At 48.6% G+C, this 23,051-nt stretch overlaps 2 protein-coding genes across 8 annotated transcripts in view; one reads left to right on the forward strand and one right to left on the reverse strand.

Annotated features, from left to right (window-relative positions):
• On the forward strand, nt 1–20,568 carry MASP2 (MBL associated serine protease 2). 2 transcript variants are annotated; one of them, XM_004024639.5, is made up of 11 exons: nt 1–98; nt 182–410; nt 568–745; nt 1,761–1,892; nt 3,773–3,969; nt 4,287–4,434; nt 9,640–9,758; nt 12,196–12,274; nt 16,207–16,341; nt 16,839–16,913; nt 19,443–20,568. In XM_004024639.5, exons 1-11 carry the CDS (start codon nt 94–96, stop codon nt 20,204–20,206), a joined length of 2,061 nt encoding a protein of 686 aa, XP_004024688.4. In that variant the 5' UTR covers nt 1–93; the 3' UTR covers nt 20,207–20,568. The 2 variants fall into 2 exon arrangements, with proteins under 2 accessions (XP_004024688.4, XP_018866521.2); XM_019010976.4 differs by lacking the exons at nt 3,773–3,969; nt 4,287–4,434; nt 9,640–9,758; ... (2 more) ...; nt 16,839–16,913; nt 19,443–20,568 and adding an exon at nt 2,355–2,513 and having other exon boundaries at nt 26–98.
• TARDBP (TAR DNA binding protein) overlaps nt 16,561–23,051 on the reverse strand; it is an 18,107-nt gene continuing 11,616 nt past the window's right edge. The window contains exons 7-10 of one of the 6 annotated variants that reach the window (XR_008678888.2): nt 22,761–23,032; nt 21,883–21,981; nt 21,426–21,540; nt 16,561–17,407 (exon numbers count right to left, since the gene is read on the reverse strand). The gene's annotated coding sequence lies outside the window, so the exon portion shown is untranslated. Of the gene's footprint in view, nt 17,408–21,425; nt 21,541–21,598; nt 23,033–23,051 lie in introns of those variants that run through there. The other 5 variants (XR_008678884.2, XR_008678889.2, XR_008678882.2 and 2 more) reach the window with 5 other exon arrangements.

Raw genomic sequence — 23,051 nt, forward strand, 5'->3', positions numbered from 1 at the left:
GCTGGGGGCAGGGGCAGGTCACTGGACAAACAGATCAAAGGTGAGACCAGCGTAGGGCTGCAGACCAGGCCAGGCCAGCTGGACGGGCACACCATGAGGTAGGTGGGCGCCCACAGCCTCCCTGCAGGGTGTGGGGTGGGAGCACAGGCCTGGGCCCTCACCGTCCCTGCCCTGCCCATAGGCTGCTGACCCTCCTGGGCCTTCTGTGTGGCTCGGTGGCCACCCCCTTGGGCCCAAAGTGGCCTGAACCTGTGTTTGGGCGCCTGGCATCCCCCGGCTTTCCAGGCGAGTATACCAATGACCAGGAGCGGCGCTGGACCCTGACTGCACCCCCTGGCTACCGCCTGCGCCTCTACTTCACCCACTTCGACCTGGAGCTCTCCCACCTCTGCGAGTATGACTTCGTCAAGGTGCCGTCAGGACGGGAGGGCTGGGGTCTCTCAGGGTCGGGGGGTCCCCAAGGAGTAGCCAGGGTTCAGGGACACCTGGGAGCAGGGGCCAGGCTTGGCCAGGAGGGAGATCAGGCCTGGGTCTTGCCTTCCCTCCCTGTGACACCTGACCCCACAGCTGAGCTCGGGGACCAAGGTGCTGGCCACGCTGTGCGGGCAGGAGAGCACAGACACGGAGCGGGCCCCTGGCAAGGACACCTTCTACTCGCTGGGCTCCAGCCTGGACATTACCTTCCGCTCCGACTACTCCAACGAGAAGCCGTTCACGGGGTTCGAGGCCTTCTATGCAGCCGAGGGTGAGCCAAGAGGGGTCCTGCGACATCTCAGTCTGCGCAGCTGGCTGTGGGGGTAACTCTGTCTTAGGCCAGGCAGCCCTGCCTTCAGTTTCCCCACCTCTCCCAGGGCAGGGGAGGGGCCTCTGGCCTGACATCATCCACAATGCAAAGACCAAAACAGCCGTGACCTCCATTCACATGGGCTGAGTGCCAACTCTGAGCCAGGGATTGAGGACAGCATCGCCTCAAGTGACGCAGGGACTGGCCGGGCGCGGCAGCTCACGCCTGTAATTCCAGCACTTTGGGAGGCCGAGGCTGGCTGATCATTTGAGGTCAGGAGTTCAAGGCCAGCCAGGGCAACATGGTGAAACTCTATCTCCACTAAAACTACAAAAATTAGCTGGGCTTGGTGGCGCGCACCTGGAATCCCAGCTACTAGGGAGGCTGAGGCAGGAGAATTGCTTGAACCTGCGAGGTGGAGGCTGCAGTGAACAGAGATTGCACCACTACACTCCAGCCTGGGCGACAGAGCTAGACTCCGTCTCAAAAAACAAAAAACAAAAACGACGCAGGGGCCGAGGGCCCCATTTACAGCTGACAAAGTGGGGCCCTGCCAGCGGGAGCGCTGCCAGGATGTTTGATTTCAGATCCCAGTCCCTGCAGAGACCAACTGTGTGACCTCTGGCAAGTGGCTCAATTTCTCTGCTCCTTATGAAGCTGCTGCAAGGGTTCAGCGCTGTAGCCCCGCCCCCTGGGTTTGATTGACTCCCCTCATTAGCTGGGTGACCTCGGGCCGGACACTGAAACTCCCACTGGTTTAACAGAGGTGATGTTTGCATCTTTCTCCCAGCGCTGCTGGGAGCTTGCAGCGACCCTAGGCCTGTAAGGTGATTGGCCCGGCACCAGTCCCGCACCCTAGACCGGACGAGGCCTCCTCTGAGGTCCACTCTGAGGTCATGGATCTCCTGGGAGGAGTCCAGGCTGGATCCCGCCTCTTTCCCTCCTGACGGCCTCCCTGGCCCTGCCTCTCCCCCAGACATTGATGAGTGCCAGGTGGCCCCGGGAGAGGCGCCTACCTGCGACCACCACTGCCACAACCACCTGGGCGGTTTCTACTGCTCCTGCCGCGCAGGCTACGTCCTGCACCGTAACAAGCGCACCTGCTCAGGTGAGGGAGGCTGCCTGGGCCCCAACACACCCTCTCCTGGGATACACGGGGCTCCTCAGGGCCATTGCTGCTCTGCCCAGGGGTGCGGAGGGCCTGGGCCCTGGACACTGGGTGCTTCTAGGCCCTGCTGCCTCCAGCTCCCCTTCTCAGCCCTGCTTCCCCTCTCAGCAGCCAGGCTCATCAGTGCCACCCTGCCCTAGCGACTGAGACTAGTTCTAACACCCCACTGTGTACCTGGCTCCTCCTGGGCTCTGGGAACCCCTCCTGTAGCCACGGGAGAGTCGGGGATATCTAGCCCTCGTTCCTTGGGACCTGGTTCCCTGGTTCCCTGGTTCCCTGCACTGTGGGACGGGCCGGTGCTCTGGGGCATGGGCAGCCCCACCTGCTGGCACTGACCCTGCCTCCTCCGACTCGGTTTCTCCCTCTCGGTGTCTCTCCTTGCCTCTCTGATCTCTCTTCCAGAGCAGAGCCTCTAGCCTCCCCTGGAGCTCCGGCCTGCCCAGCAGGTCAGAAGCCAGAGCCAGCCTGCTGGCCTCAGCTCCGAGTTGGGCTGAGATGGCTGTGCCCCAACTCCCATTCACCCGCCATGGACCCAATAATAAACCTGGCCCCACCCCACCGGCTGCCGCGTGTCTCTGGGGTGGGAGGGTCGGGAGGCGGCGGGGTGCGCTCCTCTCTGCCTACCCTCCTCACAGCCTCATGAACCCCAGTTCTGTGGGAGCCTCCTCCATGGGGCCACAGGCTCCTTGGCCTCACCCCCCGTTTTGAAGATGGGGCTCTGAGGCCCAGAGAGGGGCAGGGCCTCGCTCGAGTCCAGGTCCCCAGAGGCTGAGCCCAGAGTGATCTTGAACCACCCCCATTCAGGGTCTGGCCTGGAGGAGCCTGACCCACAGAGGAGACACCCTGGGACATATTCATTGAGGGGTAATCTGGTCCCCCACAAATCCAGGGGTGATTCCCACTGCCCCATAGGGCACGGCCACGTGGAAGAAGGCAGGCGATGTTGGGGCTCCTCACTTCCTAGAGGCCTCACAACTCAAATGCCCCCCACTGCAGCTGGGGGTGGGGTGGTGGTATGGGATGGGGACCAAGCCTTCCTTGAGGGATGGAGCCCAGCCCAACACCCCACCCGTGGCAGCAGCATCAGCTGTTCCAGCGAGGAAGGAGAGCACCAGACTCAGTCATGATCACTGTTGCCTTGAACTTCCAGGAGCAGCCCCCAGGGCAGGGGTCAGACCTGGGGAAAGGGGGTGATGAGAGACCCTTCTTCCGGATGGTTCCTCCAGGAACCCAGGGGGCTGGCTGGTCTTGGCTGGGTTCTGGTAGGAGACCCCTGATGAATAAACTTGGGAATCACTGGGGTGGCTGTAAGGGAATTTAGGGGAGAGCGGAAGGGGCCCTTAGGCTCAAGGAGATGCTCCTCTCTTTTCCCGAATTCCCAGGGACCAAGGAGAGTGTCCCTTCTTCCTCCTTCCTGTGTGTCCATCCACCCCCGCCCCCCGCCCGGGCAGAGCCTGGTGGAACTCAGTGCTCTAGCCCCCACCCTGGGGTTGCGACTCTGGCTCAGAACACCACCACTCTCCCTGGGGGTGTGAGTGAGGGCCTGTGCACTCCATCCCAAGTGCTGCCTGTTTCAGCTAAAGCCTCAAAGCAAGAGAAACCCCCTCTCTAAGCGGCCCCTCAGCCATCGGGTGGGTCGTTTGGTTTCTGGGTAGGCCTCAGGGGCTGGCCACCTGCAGGGCCCAGCCCAACCCAGGGATGCAGATGTCCCAGCCACATCCCTGTCCCAGTTTCCTGCTCCCCAAGGCACCCACCCTGCTGTTGGTGCGAGGGCTGATAGAGGGCACGCCAAGTCACTCCCCTGCCTTCCCTCCTTCCAGCCCTGTGCTCCGGCCAGGTCTTCACCCAGAGGTCTGGGGAGCTCAGCAGCCCTGAATACCCACGGCCGTATCCCAAACTCTCCAGTTGCACTTACAGCATCAGCCTGGAGGAGGGGTTCAGTGTCATTCTGGACTTTGTGGAGTCCTTCGATGTGGAGACACACCCTGAAACCCTGTGTCCCTACGACTTTCTCAAGGTCTGGCTCCTGGGCCCCTCATCTTGTCCCAGATCCTCCCCCTCAGCCCAGCTGCACCCCCTACTTCCTGCAGCATGGCCCCCACCACGTTCCCGTCACCCTCGGTGACCCCCACCTCTTCAGGTGCTCTATGGAGGTCCAAGGCTGGGGCCTTCTGAGTACAAGTGTGGGAGGCAGAGTGGGGAGGGGCACCCTGATCCATGGCCTGGGTTGGCCTCATTGGCTGTCCCTGAAATGCTGAGGAGGTGGGTTACTTCCCTCCGGCCCAGGCCAGACCCAGGCAGCTGCTCCCCAGCTTTCATGAGCTTCTTTCTCAGATTCAAACAGACAGAGAAGAACATGGCCCATTCTGTGGGAAGACATTGCCCCACAGGATTGAAACAAAAAGCAACACGGTGACCATCACCTTTGTCACAGATGAATCAGGAGACCACACAGGCTGGAAGATCCACTACACGAGCACAGGTGAGCAAGTGGGTCTCAGATCTTGGCTGGAAGCGCAGAGCTGCCCTGTCTCCTCTAGTGTCAAGGAGCTGTAGAGTGTAGGGCTCCTTCTGGGCCAGGACTAGGAAGGGACACCAGGTTTAGTGGTGTCTGAGGTCTGAGGCAGCAGTCTTCTAAGGGGAAGCACCCGCTGTTCCTCCCTCCAGCCAGCCACCCAGCCATCCTTCCACCACTCATTCTTCCAACCACCCATTCACCCATATACTCATCCTTTTACCCACCCATCCTTCTGTCCACTCATCCTTCTGTCCCCTCATCCTTCCAACCATCCATCAATCCACCCACCCATCCATCCTTTTGTCCACACAACCATCCACCCATTCTTTTACCTACCCATCCTATCCATCCATCCTTTTATTCAGCCATCCTTCTACCCACCCATCCTTCGTCTGTTCATCCATCCATCCATCCATCCATCCATCCATCCAATCCATCTATCCATTCACTCATCCTTCTACCTATCCATTCTTCTATCATCAGTCCATTCATCCTTCCAGCTATCCATCTATTCATTCACCTATCCTTCTACCCACCCATTCTTCTATTCATCCACCCATCCACCCATCCTTCTACCCACTCATCCTTCTATCCACCCATCCTTCTACACATCCTTCTATCCATCCATCCATACACCCATCGTCCTGTCTGTCCATCCATCCATCCATCCTTCCATCCATGTATCCATGCATCCATCCATTCCTTCCAGCTATCTATATAGCCACCCACCCATCCTTCTACCTACCAATCTTATCCATCCACCCATCCACTCATCCTGCCAGCCATCCATCTATCCAACCACCCATTGTTCTACCTACTTATCCATCCATGCACCCATCCATCCATTCATCCATCCACCCATTCTTCCACCTGTCCATCTATCCATCCACTTATACTTCTACCTACCCATCCTTCTATCCATCCATCCATCCTTCTATCCAACCACCCATCCACCCATCCTTCTATCAACCCATCCTTCTACTCATCTACCCATCCACCCATCCTTCTACCTACACATACTTCTATCCATCCATCCATCCATCCACCCATTCTTCCATCCATCCACCCACCCACCCATTCTTCCACCCACTCATCCTCTATCCACCCATCCTTCTATTTATCTACCCATCCACCCACCCTTCTACATATCTGTCTGTCTATCTATCTATCCATCTATCCATCCATCCATCCATCTATGTAGCCATGCATCCATCCATCCATTCCTTCTAGCTATCCATCTATCCATCCACCCATCCTTCTACCTACCAATCTACCCATCCATCAATCCACGCATTAATCCATCCTTCCGGCCATCTATCTATCCATCCACCCATTCTTCTACCCATCCATCCATCCATCCATCCACCCACCCACCCACCCACTTATTCTTCTGTCTACTCATCCTTCTATTCATCTGTCCATCCACCCATTCGTCTATCTACACATCCTTCTATCTATCCACCCATCCATCCTTCCAGCTGTCCATCTATGCACCCACCCATCCTTCTACCTACCAATCCATCCATCCATCCATCCATCCATCCATCCATCCATCCATCCCTCCATCCCTCCATCCCTCCATCCATCCACTCATCCATCCATCCATCCATCCATCCATCTGCCAATTCTTCCAGACATCTATCTATCCATCCATCATCCTTCTACCTACCCATCCTTCCATTTATCCATCCATCCATCCTTCTATCCATCTACTCACCCATCCATCCTTCCACCCACTCATCCTTCTATCCACCCATCCTATTCATCTACCCATCTACCCTTCCTTCTACCAACACATCCTTCCATCCATCCATCCATCCATCCATCCATCCATCCATCCATCCATCCTTCCATCAATCCACCTACCCACCCATCCTTCCACCCACCCATCCTTATATTCATCTACCCATCCACCCATCCTTCTGCCTACACATTCTTCTATCTATCCATCCATCCATCCATCCATCCATCCATCCATCCATCCATCCATCCATCTATCCATCCATCTTTCCAGCTATCTATCTACCCACCCATCCTTCTACTTACCAATCCTATCCATGCACCCATTCTTCTACCTACCTACCCATCCATCCATCCATCCATCCACCCACCCATTCTCCCAGCCATCCGTCTGTCCACTCATTCTTCTACCTACGCATCTTTCTATCCATCCATCCATCCTTTATCCACCCACCCACCCATTCTTCTATTAATCTACCCACCCACCCAGCCTTCTACCTACACATCCATCCATCCATCCATCCATCCATCCATCCATCCATCCATCCATCCATCTTTCCAGCTGTCCATCTATCCACCCACCCATTATTTTACCTACCAATCCTATCTATCCATCCATCTACCCATCCATCCATCCTTTCAGCCATCCCTCTTTCCATTCACCCATTATTCTACCTACCAATCCTATCCATCCATCCACCCACCCATCCATTCATCCATCTACCCATTCTTTCAGCCATTCACCCACCCATCCTATCCATCCATCCTTTTTTTTTTTTTTTTTTTTTTTTTAGACAAAGACTTGCTCTGTTGCCAGGCTGGAGTGCAGTGGCACAATCTCAGCTCACTGCAACCTCTGCCTCCTGGATACAAGCAAGTCTCCTGCCTCAGCCTCTAGAATAGCTGAGATTACAGGCATGTGCCACCATGCCCAGCTAATTTTTGTATTTTTAGTAGAGGCAGAGTTTCACCATGTTGGCCAGAATGGTCTTGATCTCTTGACCTCGTGATCCATCCGCCTTGGCCTCCCGAAGTGCTGGGATTACAGGCGTGAGCCACCGCGCCCAGCCCCATCCATCCATCCTTCTATGCATCTACCCACCCACCTACCCATCCTTCCATCCACCCATCCTTCTAGCCATCCATTCCTCTATTCATCCAACCATCCACCCATCCTTCTACCTACACATCCTTCTATGTATCCATCCATCCTTCCAACTGTCCATCTACCCACCCACCCATTCTTCTGCCTACCAATCCTATCCATCCATTCATCCACCCACCCATCCATTTACCCATCCACCCATTCTTCCAGCCATTCACCCACCCACCCATCCTATCCATCTATCCATCCATCCATCCATCCATCCATCCATCCATCCATCCATCCATCCATCCTTCTATCCACCTACCTACCCACCCACCCATCCTTGCATCCACCCATCCTTCTATCCATTCTTCTATTCATCCAACCATCCACCCATCCTTCTACTCACACATCCTTCTATCTATCCATCCATCCATCCTTCCAGCTATCCATCTATCCACCCACCCATCCTTCTACCTACCAATCCTATTCTTCCATCCATCCATGCATCCATTCATCCATCCACCCATCCACCTATATATCCCCCCATATATCCATCCATCCATCCATCCATCCATCATCCATCCATCCTTCCAGCCAGCCATCTATCCATCCACCCATCCTTCTACCTACAGATCCCACCCATCCATCCATATATCCATTCATTCTTTCATCCATCCTTCCAGCCATTCATCTGTCCATCCACCCATTCTTCTACCTTACTTATCTTTCTATCCAGCCAGCCATCTATCCATACACCCATCCTTCTGCCTACCAGTCCTTCTATCCACCAATCTATCCATCCATCCATCCATCCATCCATCCATCCATCCATCCACCCACCATCCTTCCATCCACCCATCATTCCATCCTATGGATGTCTACCAGGGATATGTAACGTGAAAGCCACAGTTCTCACAGCCTCTGCTCAGTCCAGTAAGGGAACAGTCACAGAAACATAACCAGAGCCCTGTGGCAAGCACAGCCTAGAGCCAAGCACTGGGCAATGTGAGAGTCCAAAGGAGGACCTCACCAGACAGGGGCTAGGAGCTAGGAAGCTATCCTTGAATAGGAAACGCTGAGATTGAATTTAAAGGATAAGTGGGTGTTGGACAGAGTTCTAGGTGGCAGAAGAGTATGTGCAAAAGCCCAGAGGCTTCACTCTTCAGGGTGTGGAGCTGTGGAAGGTGAAGTGTGGGTATGAGTTGGGGCAGGGGAAAAAGGAGTTCTGACCATGGAGGGTTGCACCAGAGCCACAGCTTGAGCAGTATACAGCCAGGATCTACACACTCTGCCTCTCAGGACCACCCCCACTGGCCCTGGCTCTGCCCTCTGAGGCCCTGCCAGAACTTCCACCACCTCTTCGTCGTGACAGACACTCAAGTGCTAGAAGCCCTGGGCCTCCACATGTCCACCAAGGCTGTCCCTGGAGATTGATTCCTCAAGGGGAGACTTTGGGACCTGCATGGGACTGAGAGCTTCCCCAGGCCACAGGCTGGGTCAGGGGCACCCAGGTGCACCCAGCTGCCCTAGCAGCTTGGCAGGGATCACTGGACGCTAGCAGGTGCTGGAGGGAGGAGAGGACTCCGAAACTGACCAGTGGGTTTTTAGGGGCAGCTGGGGAGCACTGAAGCCTTGGGGTGAGTGGAGGCCAGGGTTTGGGGGCCAGAGTGGAATGCAGCTCATGAGGGGAAGCCTGAGGCTCCCCAAATCAGCCTGGATCTTTAGTTTCAAGTCTGTCAGCCAGTTTTTCTCCCCATGCCATAACAGCTGTCCTACGGGGCTGCTGTGAGGGTTGATTACAGCTCCGCCAAGAACTAGCCTAGGTGCTTTGTATTTGATCTTCACAACAGCCCTGGGGCAACTATTATCATCACCCACCCCCCATCTTGCAGATGAAGAAACTGAGACTCAGAGAGGTTACACATAACCATGGGGAAATGGAGAGCTAGGATTTAAACACAGCTCCAGTCCCATGCAAGTCCCAAAGCCTCCCCTGAGCTCTTTTCCTCGGAGTTACACTCTCTCTTGGTTTTGAGCCATGGCTCTGAAGTTCCTGGCATGGAGCAGATGTTCTATTTATGGGGACTGCACCATCTTCCCACATACCCAGCTTTCTCACATACCTTTTGCTCAGTCCCAGGGAAAACAAGAAACCTTAATTTGCAAAAGCACCTGAGAGTTTAATCTTGCATTTGGTTTTAAAGAACCCTACCCCACGTATGGTGAGCTCTCTTTACATGTTAAGTATTCTTTATAAACTAAGAACTTCAGATGGCTCGATTCAGTCTTGGCTGCTGTAGACCACATGAAAACCAATAAGCCTGGTTTCCTCTGCGCAGCGCAGCCTTGCCCTTATCCGATGGCGCCACCTAATGGCCACGTTTCACCTGTGCAAGCCAAATACATCCTGAAAGACAGCTTCTCCATCTTTTGCGAGACTGGCTATGAGCTTCTGCAAGTGAGTTAAAACAAAGTACACCACGATCAATGACGATTGCTTTGAAATGTAAACGTATTTCTATCTGCAGATATGTGAAAGGAAAGTGAGAAAATCGTGTGTCAGCATGATTTCTTTTGTCTATCTTTAAATGATAAAAAGCCAAGAAATAAGTTTTCAGAGGACAAAAAGGATGGCTATGGAAAATGTGATTCTGAATCCTGCCCTGTTTTCTTTCTTTCTTTATACTTAACTTTAAATTTACATAAGCGAGCCCTTTGTTTTAAAGCTACTTTGGAAAGCTGGTGATTAAAATGGGCAACTTGGCCAGGCGCGGTGGCTCACACCTGTATTCCCAGCACTTTGGGAGGCAGAGGCAGGCAGATCACTTGAGGCCAGGAGTTCGAGACCAGCCTGGCCAACGTGGTGAAACCCCGTCTCCACTAAAAATACAAAAATTAGATGGGGTAGTAGCCCCGTCGCCACTAAAAATACAAAAATTATTAGGTGGCGGGCGCCTGTAATCCCAGCTACTCGGGTGGCCGAGGCAGGAGAATCACTTGAGCCTGGGAGGCGCAGGTTGCAGTGAGCCGAAATCACAGCACTGCACTCCAGCCTGGGCGACAGAGCAAGACTCTGTCTCAAAAAAATATATAAAATAAAATAAAACGGGCAACTTTTTTCTGTTGGTCACACACGACAGCAGCTCTTTGTGAAGTGGCTGGAATGACAGAAAGATGAGTTTGCTATCCTGTTCCATGTGCCCAGTCTTGCATCAAATTAAAGTTCTCCCCCTGGTCAAATGACCTTTCCATGAAACAACTCCTGGGCCCACAAAAAAGTAGACAGCCCCGGGAAAGAGTATATTCTGCAAAGTTATAAATAGTGATCACTGTTAAGGGAGGAGTATAATTTTAAAAAATGCTTAGCATGTTGCTTTAGGGGCACAGGTAAGAAATTAACACGTCCTCTTTATGTTCTTCAAAATTGTCATGGAACCCCAGTGGTAAAAAGTAATAACATTGGAACGATAGCTAGGTATGCAATCCACAGTCCTGTAGAGGGTCAAAAAAAAAAAAAAAAAAGAGATACTTTTCCCACCTTGCAAACTTCTTGTGCAGGCTGTTTTCCACAGCTCCTCGGACCACAGACTTCTTTAGTTTCTGACTTAAGAAGACCTGAAACCCTTTGCGGCACAGGGTTTCTGCCAAAGCCATCTTCTTTTATTTTAATGTTTGATTTTAGAAAAGCATTATCTTAGCAAGTCGAAAAATGTTTCCCTGTGAATGACGCTGGCAGTGAAAGCTGATGGACAGCTCACAGACGAAGCTCACAAAAGAACTCAGTAGCCCTCCTCCAGCTAATGGCCACAGACTAGACAGATACACAGACACACTTGCAAGTCTGATCACACCTGCTTTCTCAAACTTGTCACCACAGTCCTCTGGGTTGTTTTTTTTTTTTTTTTGGACAGGGTCTCACTTTGTCACCCAGGCTGGAGTGCAGTGGCGCGATCACAGCTCACCACAGCCTTGACCTCTCAGGCTCAAGCAATCCTCTCACCCCAGCCTACCAAGTAGCTGGGACTACAGGCAAGCGCCAACACGCCCGGCTAATTTTTGTCTTTTTTGTAGAGTTGGGGGTCTCACTATGTTGCCCAGGCTGGTCTTGAACTTCTGAGCTCAAGCAATCCTCCCACCTCGGCCTCCCAATGTGCTGGGATTACAGATGTGAACCACTGCGCCTGGCCCTCTGTCACTTTATATAAAGAAATGGTGGAACATCAGATGCAGAAATGTTGAGATCTGATGATGATGATGATGATGATGATGATGATTTGAGACAGGGTCTCGCTCTGTCACCTAGGCTGGAGTGCAGTGTTGCAATATTGGCTCACCGCAACCCCCGCCTCACAAGTTCAAGCAATTCTCCTGCCTCAACCTCCTGAGGAGCTGGGATTACAGGTGCACGCCACCATGCCAGGCTAATTTTTTGTATTTTTTTAGTAGAGACAGGGTTTCACCATGCTGGCCAGGCTGGTCTTGAACTCCTCACCTCAAGTGATCCACCCGCCTTGGTCTCCAGGAGTGTCGGGATTACAGGCATGAGCCACCACACCTGGCTGAGATCTGAAATGTTTTTGTACTAGAGTGAAAAGCAAAAAAAAATTAGAAATTGCTGCAAAGGTTCCATCTGATTCATAAAATGCCAATACCTGTTGAGCAATGAAATATGTAACCTAGGTGGCATAGACGTGCACCGAGGCGGTGGGGCAGTGCGTCCACGTGCCAGGCATCCCTCCAACCCCAGCACACGCAGATACTAGTCATGTGTGCTGCCACCCCCTTCAGGAGCACCTCGTAAAACACTAGAATAGGAACTACTGTGAGAGCACAGCTTTGGGGAGTGATTTTATGATATAAACAAGGAAATTAATATATTCTGAATTCTTCTTTAGGGTCACTTGCCCCTGAAATCCTTTACTGCAGTTTGTCAGAAAGATGGATCTTGGGACCAGCCAATGCCCACGTGCAGCAGTACGGTCGTGTGGTGACTACAGGCCCCATAACCGCCCGGAACTCCCTCTGCTGCTACTGTTGCTGCTTCTATTGCTTCTCTGATTTTCTGTTTACTTTCTTTTTTCTTTCCTTTTTTTTTTTTTTTTCTGAGACAGGGTCTTGCTCTGTTGCCCAGACTGGAGTGCAGTGGTGTGATCTCGGCTCACTGCAATTTCTGTCTTTCCAGGCTTAAGCAATCCTCCTGCCTCAGCCTCCTGAGTAGCTGGGACCACAGGCACCTGACACCACGCCTGGCTCATTTTTGTATTATTTGTAGAGACAGAGTTTTGCCATGTTGCCCAGGCTGGTCTCGAACTCCTGACCTCAAGTGATCCACCGGTCTCAGCCTCCCAAAGTGCTAAGATTACAGGCGTGAGCCACTGTGCCCGGATCCTTGGTTTTTTTTTTTAATGATCCATTTATCAGCGCTTGAATTTCAAATTTGCTTCTTTTTACCCATCTCTCAGTGCATTCTTAGAGGTTAAAACAGAACCAACCTACTAGGGAAGGTATGTGCTTTAGAAAAGTATGTTCTTTGACAAGGTTTTTTTTTTTTTTTTTTCTGAGAAGGGTCTCATTCTGTTGCCCAGGCTGGAGTACAGTGGTACAATCTCAGATCACTGCAACCTCTGTCTCCTGGGTTCAAGCGATTCTCCCACGTCAGCCACCCCCAGGAGCTGGGAGGCACTACCGGCACATGGCACTACACCTGGCTAATTTTTGTATTTTTAGTAGAGATGGGGTTTCACCATGTTGGCCAGGCTGATCTCGAACTCCTGACCTCAGGTGATCTGCCCACCTGGGCCTCCCAAAGTGTGTGTGAGAGAGAGAGAGAGAGAGAGAGAGAGAGAGAGTGTGTGTGTGTGTGTCGGAGTCTCACTCTGTCACCCAGGCTGGAGTGCGGTGACAATCTCGGCTCACTGCAACCTCTGCCTCCTGGGTTCAAGAGATTCTCGTGCCTCAGCCTCCTGAGTAGCTAGGATTACAGGCACATGCCACCACGCACGGCTAATTTTTGTATTTTTTTGGTAAAGACGAGGTTTCACCATGTTGGCCAGGCTGGTCTCAAACTCCTGACCTCAAGTGATCTGCCCGCCTCAGGCTTCCAAAGCGTGTTCTTTGACAATATTTTTTTCTTTTTGGAGACGGAGTCTCACTCTGTTGCCCAGGCTGGAGTGCGGTGGTGCAATCTTGGCTCACTGCAACCTCTGCCTCCTGGGTTCAAGCAATTCTCCTGCCTCAGCTTCCTGAGTAGCTGAGACTACAGGCACACACCGCCACACCTGGCTAATTTTTTGTATTTTAGTAGAGATGGTGTTTCACCGTGCTGCCCAAGCTGGTCTTGAACTCCTGAGCTCAGGCAATCCACCTGCCTCGGCCTCCCAAAGCGCTAGTAGTACAGGCATGAGCCACAGCGCCCAGCCTGACAATATTTTTTTCTTTTTCTTTTTTTTTTGGAGACGGAGTTTTGTTCTTGTTGCCCAGGCTGGAGTACAATGGCGTGATCTCGGCTCACCACAACCTCTGCCTCCCAGGTTCAAACGATTCTCCTGCCTCAGCCTCCCTAGTAGCTGGGATTACAGGCATGTGCTACCACGCCCGGCTAATTTTGTATTTTTAGTAGAGACGGGGTTTCTCCATGTTGGTCAGGCTGGTCTCGAACTCCTGCCCTCAGGGGATCCGCCCACCTTGGCTTCCCAAAGTGCTGGGATTACAGGCATGAGCCACCGCGCCCAGCCGACAATATTTTTCTAAGTATGAAAGCAACAATATTCATGGTAGAAGATGGAAAATACAGAAAATTATGAACATCTTAATACCTGTAATACCACCATATGCAAGTATAATCATTACTTTTTAATATTTATTTATTTATTTATTTTTTGAGAGAGAGTCTTGTTCTGTCACCCAGGCTGGAGTGGAGTGGTGCCATCTCGGCTCACTGCAACCTCCTTCTCCCGGGTTCAAGCAAGTATCCTGCCTCAGCCTCCCAAATAGCTGGGATTACAAGCACTTCCCACCAAGCCCAGCTAATTTTTCTATTTTTAGTAGAGACGAGGTTTCACCATGTGGGCCAGGCTGGTCTTGAACTCCTGACTTCAAGTGATCCACCTGCCTTGGCCTCCCAAAGTGTTGGGATTACAGGCGTGAGCCACCGTGACCAGCCACTTTTTTTTTTTTTTTTTGACGGGGTCTTTCTGTCGCCCAGGCTGGAGTGCAGTGGCACAATCTCGGCTCACTGAAACCTCTGCCTCCTGGGTTCAAGCAATTCTCCTGCTTCAGCTTCCCCAGTAGCTGGGATTACAGGCGCCCGCCACCACACCCAGTAATTTTTTTAGTTTTAGTAGAGGCAGGGTTTCACCATGTTGCCCAGGCTTGTCTCCAACTCCTAATCTCAAGTGATCCGCCCACCTTGGCCTCCCAAAGTGCTGCAGTTACAGGTGTGAGCCACCAGGCCCGGCCTAATCGTTACCGTTTTGGTGTGTGTCCCTCCAATTACACACAATTCACATATGTGAGCAAGTATACACTACTGTATGTAGAAAAGGGGGGCAATTTTATGTGGTAATACACACACCCCAAACTGGGATGATGATCAACCATAGCTCATGTGACACACCCTCAAACTCCTGGGCTCAAGTGATCCTCCTGTCTCAGCCTCCTGAGTAGCTTGGACTACAGGGACGTGCCACATATCCAGCTCCTTTTAAATTTTTGGTAGAGATGGGGTCTCACTATGTTGCCCAGGCTGCCCTGGCCTCTTTTGAGTGCTGGGATTACAGGTGTGAGCCACCGTGCCCAGTGAGCTTTAGAAAGACTTCCAGGTCTTTCTAAAAACTTCAGTTTATTAAAAGGATCAGAAAAATAAGCTGAATTTTTTGTTTTGGAGACAAAGTCTCTATCACCCAGGCGGTAGTGCAGTGGTGTGATCATAGCTCACTGCGGCCTCATTCTCCCAGGCTCAAGCAATCCTCCTGCTTCAGCCTCCTGAGTAGCTGAGACCACGCCACCAAGCCCAGCCAATTTACCTTTTGTAGAGAGGGTTTTGCTATTGCCCAGACTGGTCCTGAACTCCTGGTCTCAAGTGACCCTCCCACTTTGGCCTCCCAAAATGCTGATTACAGGTTTGAACCACCGAGCCTAGCTCCTCCAATCTTACTATCGTGTCCTTTTCTACCCTTACTGCCTTCTAAATTGCAACCTTTTACATCGAACCTGTGCCATGTCATGTGCTGTTCCGCTGCAGCCTTTTTTTTTTTTTTGAGACAGTCTTGCTCTGTCACCCAGGCTGGAGTGCAGTGGTGCCATCTTGGCTCACTGCAAGCTCCGCCTCCCGGGTTCATGCCACTCTCCTGCCTCAGCCTCCCGAGTAGCTGGGACTACAGGCACCCGCTACCACGCCCGGCTAATTTTTTTATTTTTTTTTTATTTTTAGCAGAGACGGGGTTTCACCGTCTTAGCCAGGATGGTCTCCATCTCCTGACCTTGTGATCTGCCCGCCTCGGCCTCCCAGAGCGCTGGGATTACAGGCATGAGCCATCGCGCCCGGCCGCAGACCTTTCTTGTATTTGACATGAGGGTGCTAAGGAGCTCCGGGTGGTTTCAAATTCCCTTTCTCTAGGAAAGGCAGCACACCTCTTCCTCCACATGGACGACTCCCCCTCAGTTCAGCCATTTAGTTACCTCCCACCTCAGCCTCTCAAGTAATTGGGACAACAGGCACGTGCCACCATGCTCGGCTTTTTAACCTTTCGTAGAGAGGGGGTCTTGCCATGTTGCCCAGGCTGGTCTCAAACTCCTGAGCTCAAGGGATTTGCCCGCCTCAGCCTCCCAAAGGTGCTTCTCCAGACCTTTGGAAAGTTAGCACTGAAATGATCAATGGATTCCTCCCTCCCATGCTTCTTTCTTAGTTGTTGACTGTGGCCCTCCTGATGATCTACCCAGTGGCCAAGTGGAGTACATCACAGGTCCTGGAGTGACCACCTACAAAGCTGTGATTCAGTACAGCTGTGAAGAGACCTTCTACACAATGAAAGTGAATGATGGTATGCAAATTCTTCAAAGTTGGGGGTGGGCAATACTTGGAACTTGAGCCCCCATGGTCTGAAAGTAAACTTTAACCAACATTTTTGGCTAAGGCCAGACAAAAGATTAAAAGCCACTTCTCCCATCCGCTAAGTGAAATATTATAGCTAAAGTGACTTTAATGTCAATTTGCAAAAATCTGAAAACAGATCTAGTAAATGACTACTACAAACACACAATGTATTCCAAATGGTTTAATTTAACAAGTCAAAACCTCATCATTAAGCACTTGAGATCTTGATACATATTCAAGTTACACATCTAAAAGGTTTCCACTTTGCAAGCAAACATGGTAATGCAGAGACCTCCTATTTATGAAATCATGTAAAATGGTTCTTCAGACACCTCTATTTCCCACTGATGCTCAAGAATCAACATTTTTCAAGGGGGTATTCAAGCAAATGACAACCATCTTATACATGCAGTTAAACATTTTTGCTTTTCCAATGATTTGCAGGTAAATATGTGTGTGAGGCTGATGGATTCTGGACGAGCTCCAAAGGAGAAAAATCACTCCCAGTCTGTGAGCCTGGTAATGGATACATTTATACAAGAGACTGGTAATTGATGGAAAGTAGGACTGGGTAGGAGACAGTGAGGAGAGCTTTAGCTGTGGTAGGCAGAAATGTAACTTCAGCACTTGGCTCTTAGGCTAAGTTATTATTTCCAAATAGTATGTTCTCATTACCCCCTTCCCATATACAGAGGTTGTTAGGTGCTGACTGCATCAGTCATTTGATTATCTTTGACCTTATAACTAGGCAAGCATAAAAAATTAAATGATTTTTAGGCCGGGTGTGGCTCACGCCTGTAATCCCAGCACTTTGGGAGGCCGAGGCAGGTGGGTCACCTGAGGCCAGCCTGACCAGCATGGAGAAACCCCGTCTCTAATAAAAATACAAAATTAGCCGGGTGTGGTGGTGCATGCCTGTAATCCCAGCTACTCGAGAGGCTGAGGCAGGAGAATTGCTTGAACCCAGGTGGTGGAGGTTGCGGTGAGCCCAGATCGCACCATTATACTCTAGCCTGGGCAACAGTAGTGAAATTCCGTATCCAAAAAAAAAAAAAAAAAAAGGATTTTAAAAATTATCTTGACCAACTTATACATTTATATAAACACAAGTTCTTCTGTTGAGTTACTATTCTGTGTTAAAATGCTATTAAAACCCAAAGCTAATAATTTCCCCAAGCAATTGTTTTCAACATCTAGTTTTCAAACATCAATGCAATCTGCCTTTTAATAGTTTTTTTTTTTTTAACCAGAATTGGCTCCAAAGATAATAGTTGAGTAGAATGATTTTTTTTTTTTTTTTTTTTTTTTGAGACAGAGTCTCGCTCTCTCGCCAGGCTGGAGTGCAGTGGCGCAATCTCGGCTCACTGCAACCTCTCCCTCTGTAGAATGATTTTAAAAAAACAAATCAGGGCCAGGCATGGTGGCTCACGCCTGTAATCCCAGCACTTTGGGAGGCCAAGGCGGAAAGATCATGAGGTCAGGAGATCGAGACCATCTTGGCCAACACGGTGAAACTCCGTCTCTACTAAAAAAAAAAATACAAAAAATTAGCCTGGTGTGGTGGCAGGCGCATGTAGTCCCAGCTACTCGGGAGGGTGAGGCAAGAGAATGGCGTGAACCCGGGAGGCGGAGCTTGCAGTGAGCCGAGATTGCGCCACTGCACTCCAGCCTGGGTGACAGAGCGAGACTCTGTCTCAAAAAAAAAGAGAAAAAGAAAAAAAAAGTCAGCACTTTGGGAGGCTGAGGTGGGCAGATCGCGAGGTCAGGAGATCAAGGCCAGTCTGGCTAAAATGGTGAAACCCCATCTCTATTAAAAATACAAAAAATTAGCCAGGTGTGGTGGCGCGTGCCTGTAGTCCCAGCTACTCAGGAGGCTGAGGCAGGAGAACGGCATGAACCCGGGAGGCAGAGCTTGCAGTGAGCCGAGATTGTACCACTGCACTCCAGCCTGGGTGACAGAGCAAGACTCTGTCTCAAAAAAAAAAAAAAAAACCCAGAAAGATAGTAATATATTAATTACCCTTGTGTTATTTGGCTCAAATTAGTTTTTTTAAACCTGTATTTGGCTAACACAACGTCTGTAGGTATTAATGCAAGTACACTACCGCAACAGCAAACATATATGCTACATTAATGGGCGTATTTAATTTGCAATAAAGATACAATAAAACTTAGTTTGGAAGAATCAACTCGACCAAAAATAAAATTTTGGAATCCACAGGGTCCTAGCCACAACTGCAACATTCTAATTTCTAAAACATTTGTATGTTCAAAGGTAAAAGTAATTTTGCAAATCCTGATACTGACTTTAGTTCCTGCTTTCCTAGGATTACATAAATACCCATTTTACAAGTAGGAAAACAGAAACAATGAAAAGGTTATATCCTTCTAATTCCTATGCACATCATCCAGTCCATCTGCTCAGACAATGACTGCTTGCCCTGTTAATTTTCCTAATCTTCTTTTTTTTTTTTTTGAGATGGAGTTTTGCTCTTATAGACCAGGCTAGAGTGCAGTGGTGTGACTTGGCTCACTGCAACCTCTGCCTCCCAGGTTCAAGCAATTCTCCTGCCTCAGCCTCCCGAGTAGCTGGGATTACAGGTGCCCACCACCACGCCCGGCTAATGTTTGTGTATGTAGTAGAGACAGGGTCTCACCATGTTGGCCAGGCTGGTCTCGAACTCCTGACGTCAGGTGATCCACCCATCTCAGCCTCCCAAAGTGCTGGGATTACAGGTGTGACACTGCACCCGGCCAATTTTCCCAATCTTATAGACCAAATTATTTTACCAAACAAAATAACTTCTAAAAGTCAGTTTTCACTAATCTCATTTTCTGAGGAGCTAAGAAATACCAAAAGGTTTTATCAGGTGTTTGAACTGTGATGTTTTAAAATAGCCTCACTTGCCTGTATAGGTGGTCACCCACCAATTCATGTAATATAATTTTTGGTTGACATCAAATATGTACTTCCAGGCGGTCATAATTTAAGAAAAACACGACTGACATTTTTACAAAGGCTCTCTACCTATCTGCTTCTTTCCCCAGTTTGTGGACTATCAGCCCGTACAACAGGAGGGCGTATATACGGAGGGCAAAAGGCAAAACCTGGTGATTTTCCTTGGCAAGTCCTGATATTAGGTGGAACCACAGCAGCAGGTGCACTTTTATATGATAACTGGGTCCTAACAGCTGCTCACGCCATCTATGAGCAAAAACATGATGCATCCTCCCTGGACATTCGAATGGGCGCCCTGAAAAGACTATCACCTCATTATACACAAGCCTGGGCTGAAGCTGTTTTTATACATGAAGGTTATACTCATGATGCTGGCTTTGACAATGACATAGCACTGATTAAATTGAATAACAAAGTTGTAATCAATAGCAACATCACGCCTATTTGTCTGCCAAGAAAAGAAGCTGAATCCTTTATGAGGACAGATGACATTGGAACTGCATCTGGATGGGGATTAACCCAAAGGGGTTTTCTTGCTAGAAATCTAATGTATGTCGACATACCGATTGTTGACCATCAAAAATGTACTGCTGCATATGAAAAGCCACCCTATCCAGGGGGAAGTGTAACTGCTAACATGCTTTGTGCTGGCTTAGAAAGTGGAGGCAAGGACAGCTGCAGAGGTGACAGCGGAGGGGCACTGGTGTTTCCAGATAGTGAAACACAAAGGTGGTTTGTGGGAGGAATAGTGTCCTGGGGTTCCATGAATTGTGGGGAAGCAGGTCAGTATGGAGTCTACACAAAAGTCATTAACTATATTCCCTGGATCGAGAACATAATTAGTAATTTTTAACTTGCGTGTCTGCAGTCAAGGATTCTTCATTTTTAGAAATGCCTGTGAAGACCTTGGCAGCGACGTGGCTCGAGAAGCATTCATCATTACTGTGGACATGGCAGTTGTTGCTCCACCCAAAAAAACAGACTCCAGGTGAGGCTGCTGTCATTTCTCCACTTGCCAGTTTAATTCCAGCCTTACCCATTGACTCAAGGGGACATAAGCCACGAGAGTGATAGTCACCTTTGCCCACCCAGTGTAATGTCACTGCTCAAATTACATTTCATTACCTTAAAAGGCCAGTCTCTTTTCATACTGGCTGTTGGCATTTCTGTAAACTGCCTGTCCATGCTCTTTGTTTTTAAACTTGTTCTTATTGATCTCTGTAAGTGCTTTATATATTATGGCAGTACTGATTGAGGAATAACCTTGAATCCCTTTTTTGGGTAGGTAGGTTGGAAACACTGATACTTCAGCCCAGGTATTGACTAAAATTTCCATGTTAAAAACCAATACTACAAAATGGTGGGATACAATTATTCACTTATCAAATTGTCAGACAAAAGGAACGTGAATAGTAGTACTATTTCACATTGTTAAAGACAACATAAACTTCCCAAGGACTATTTGGCAATACATTTTAAGCAAGACCAGGCATGTTCAGGGAGGGTGGCAGGCCACAGACTGGCAATACATTTCAAAAGCCCTTAAAAAGCATGCATAATCTTTGACCTAGCAATTCCAATGCTAAGAATTTATTTTAGCAGTAAGGATATTCCCAGCAATTGGAAATAACCTGAATAATGTTCAAATTCAGAAGACTGAATCAAAACATGGCATTTCCACAAGATGAAAAGTGGCATCAGAAATAAGTGGTGACATTATAGATAAATCTGTATTTTTCCTCTTTACAATGAACATGAAATACTTGGGCACAGTGATGCCTAACAAAAGCACACATCACACAACAGTTAAGTACAGAACCCTAATACACACTTAGGGGCTACTTTGCTCGTACTCAACAACAACAAAATCATTCTTACTGTTACACATTATCTCTTGGATTACGGAGTAGTTAACTTCCTACTTTTTCCTACTAAGGACACAACTTAAGTGCTGATTTAACCTTAAAAATCTCATTTGGTTTTAGCTGGCTATTCCTTCCTAAAAGGTTTTAATAGCTAACATTCAAGTTTTTCAGTCTAACTAAAAGTTACCATTCCTTGTAAAAGCTTACTGTGAGTCTTGGCCTCATTTCTCTTGTGCATATGAAGTACAACTTCTTGAGACTCAATTTTTATTATTTTCTTTTTTCTTTAGAGACTCAATTTTTAAAGGTAACTTTCCAGCATCTGTATATCACATATAAAAAGAAATCGTGTTTTTCCAGTAAGACTCCAGACACTAAACTGTGGTGTCAAAAAAAAATTTTATTTATCTGGTTCAAAAAAATTTTTAGAATGAATGCATTTAGATTGACCAAATAGATTTTTAAAAACAAATCTTTGCCAAATAGTTTAAGTACTTTTAAACTTCAAAATCTTCTTAGGGTAAAATAAATACCCGTATCTATGCAGTACCATAAACATATTAATAAAAGGCCACTCAACATTGAAAGCCTTCTATGACCAGTAACTGAAATTTACACAAGTGTAAAGAAGGGATTAAACCATGCCGTTGACAAGTTAACTTACCCCTGGGCTCCTTGAAGGCTTGTCAGTTTAGTCTTTGGAGGTCCCCGAGTACCATTTTAAGTGTTACCATGTTACTGCTGCTGAGTAATAGTGCAAGTGCTAAAATGCAAAATTCAGATGGTACAGGGTTTGGAAATCATGCAGATTTAGATGCAGAAAAAAAAAATTAAAACAACTCAAGATCCCTTTACAGAGGAAACTGAATAATGAAACAACGTGGCGATTACAAGTCTAAAGGATGACTTCATTGATAAATGTTTAAAACATGTAACTTGCAAAATGACAAACCTATTTATCATAATCTAATTAGGTAAGGGCATTAGGTAACTACCAACACAACAAATATCACATTCTTCCAACTAGAAAATGAGCTCAACTCTCACAGAATTAGTTACAAAAAAGTACAACAGAGAATCAACGTTATTGCTTTTACATACTTAACAATGCCATTGTGAGAGTGTGAGTTTTGTAAGCGATTTTATTCAACTGTATTCAATGTTACCACATTCCCCCACCTCCTGGAGGACAAAGCCCATTCCACTTAACACTTCCAGACAGACAACCCACCCTAATTCTTAAAGCTATCAGGCCTCTTAATGGATTTCAGGCACAAGATAATTTGTGGTTTCTTCTACTTTATCCCTACTGCAATTAATTCCACTTTTCAAATCCCAAACTAGGAAGGTGCTGATATTCCCTTTTCAATTGATATGCTTTGCTACAAAGCATTAGAAAATAATCAACATTTTGCCCACTCCCCCAAAGAAGAATCTTTTTAGAAGGCATGACTTCCCAATGGAGATTTATACAGGCCATGTAAATAGAACATCACCCAAATGCACAGAGGCACTAAGAAAAAGCCGGAGGGTACTGCTTACCATTTTAGGTGCGGTCACCCAGACTTATTCAAAACTAGATTTCAAAAGAAAAAAAAAAAATTTCACTTTGGCCAATGCAAGAACAAATACCAATTAAGTCTGGGTATCAGGTGTCAATGCATGACAGGTGATGAATCCATTTGACTTGAGACAACTTTTCAAATAAGTTTATTTGAAGCAAAATAAACTACTGCCAAGAAACTTTATGAAAGTTCCATCTCAAAAGGGTCAAAAAAGGGGAATTAACTGCTATGAATTCTTTGCATTCAGGGCTGCAAAACAAAGACACAT

The sequence above is a fragment of the Gorilla gorilla genome, chromosome 1, assembly GCF_029281585.2.
Source record: "Gorilla gorilla gorilla isolate KB3781 chromosome 1, NHGRI_mGorGor1-v2.1_pri, whole genome shotgun sequence".
NCBI classification, from domain to species: Eukaryota; Metazoa; Chordata; class Mammalia; order Primates; family Hominidae; genus Gorilla; species Gorilla gorilla.

Coding starts and splice junctions, on each gene's coding strand:
- MASP2 (XM_004024639.5), top strand. Junction 3,970..4,286: donor GTCCCTACGACTTTCTCAAG/GTCTGGCTCCTG, acceptor CTTCTTTCTCAG/ATTCAAACAGACAGAGAAGA. Junction 16,914..19,442: donor ACTCCCAGTCTGTGAGCCTG/GTAATGGATACA, acceptor TTCTTTCCCCAG/TTTGTGGACTATCAGCCCGT.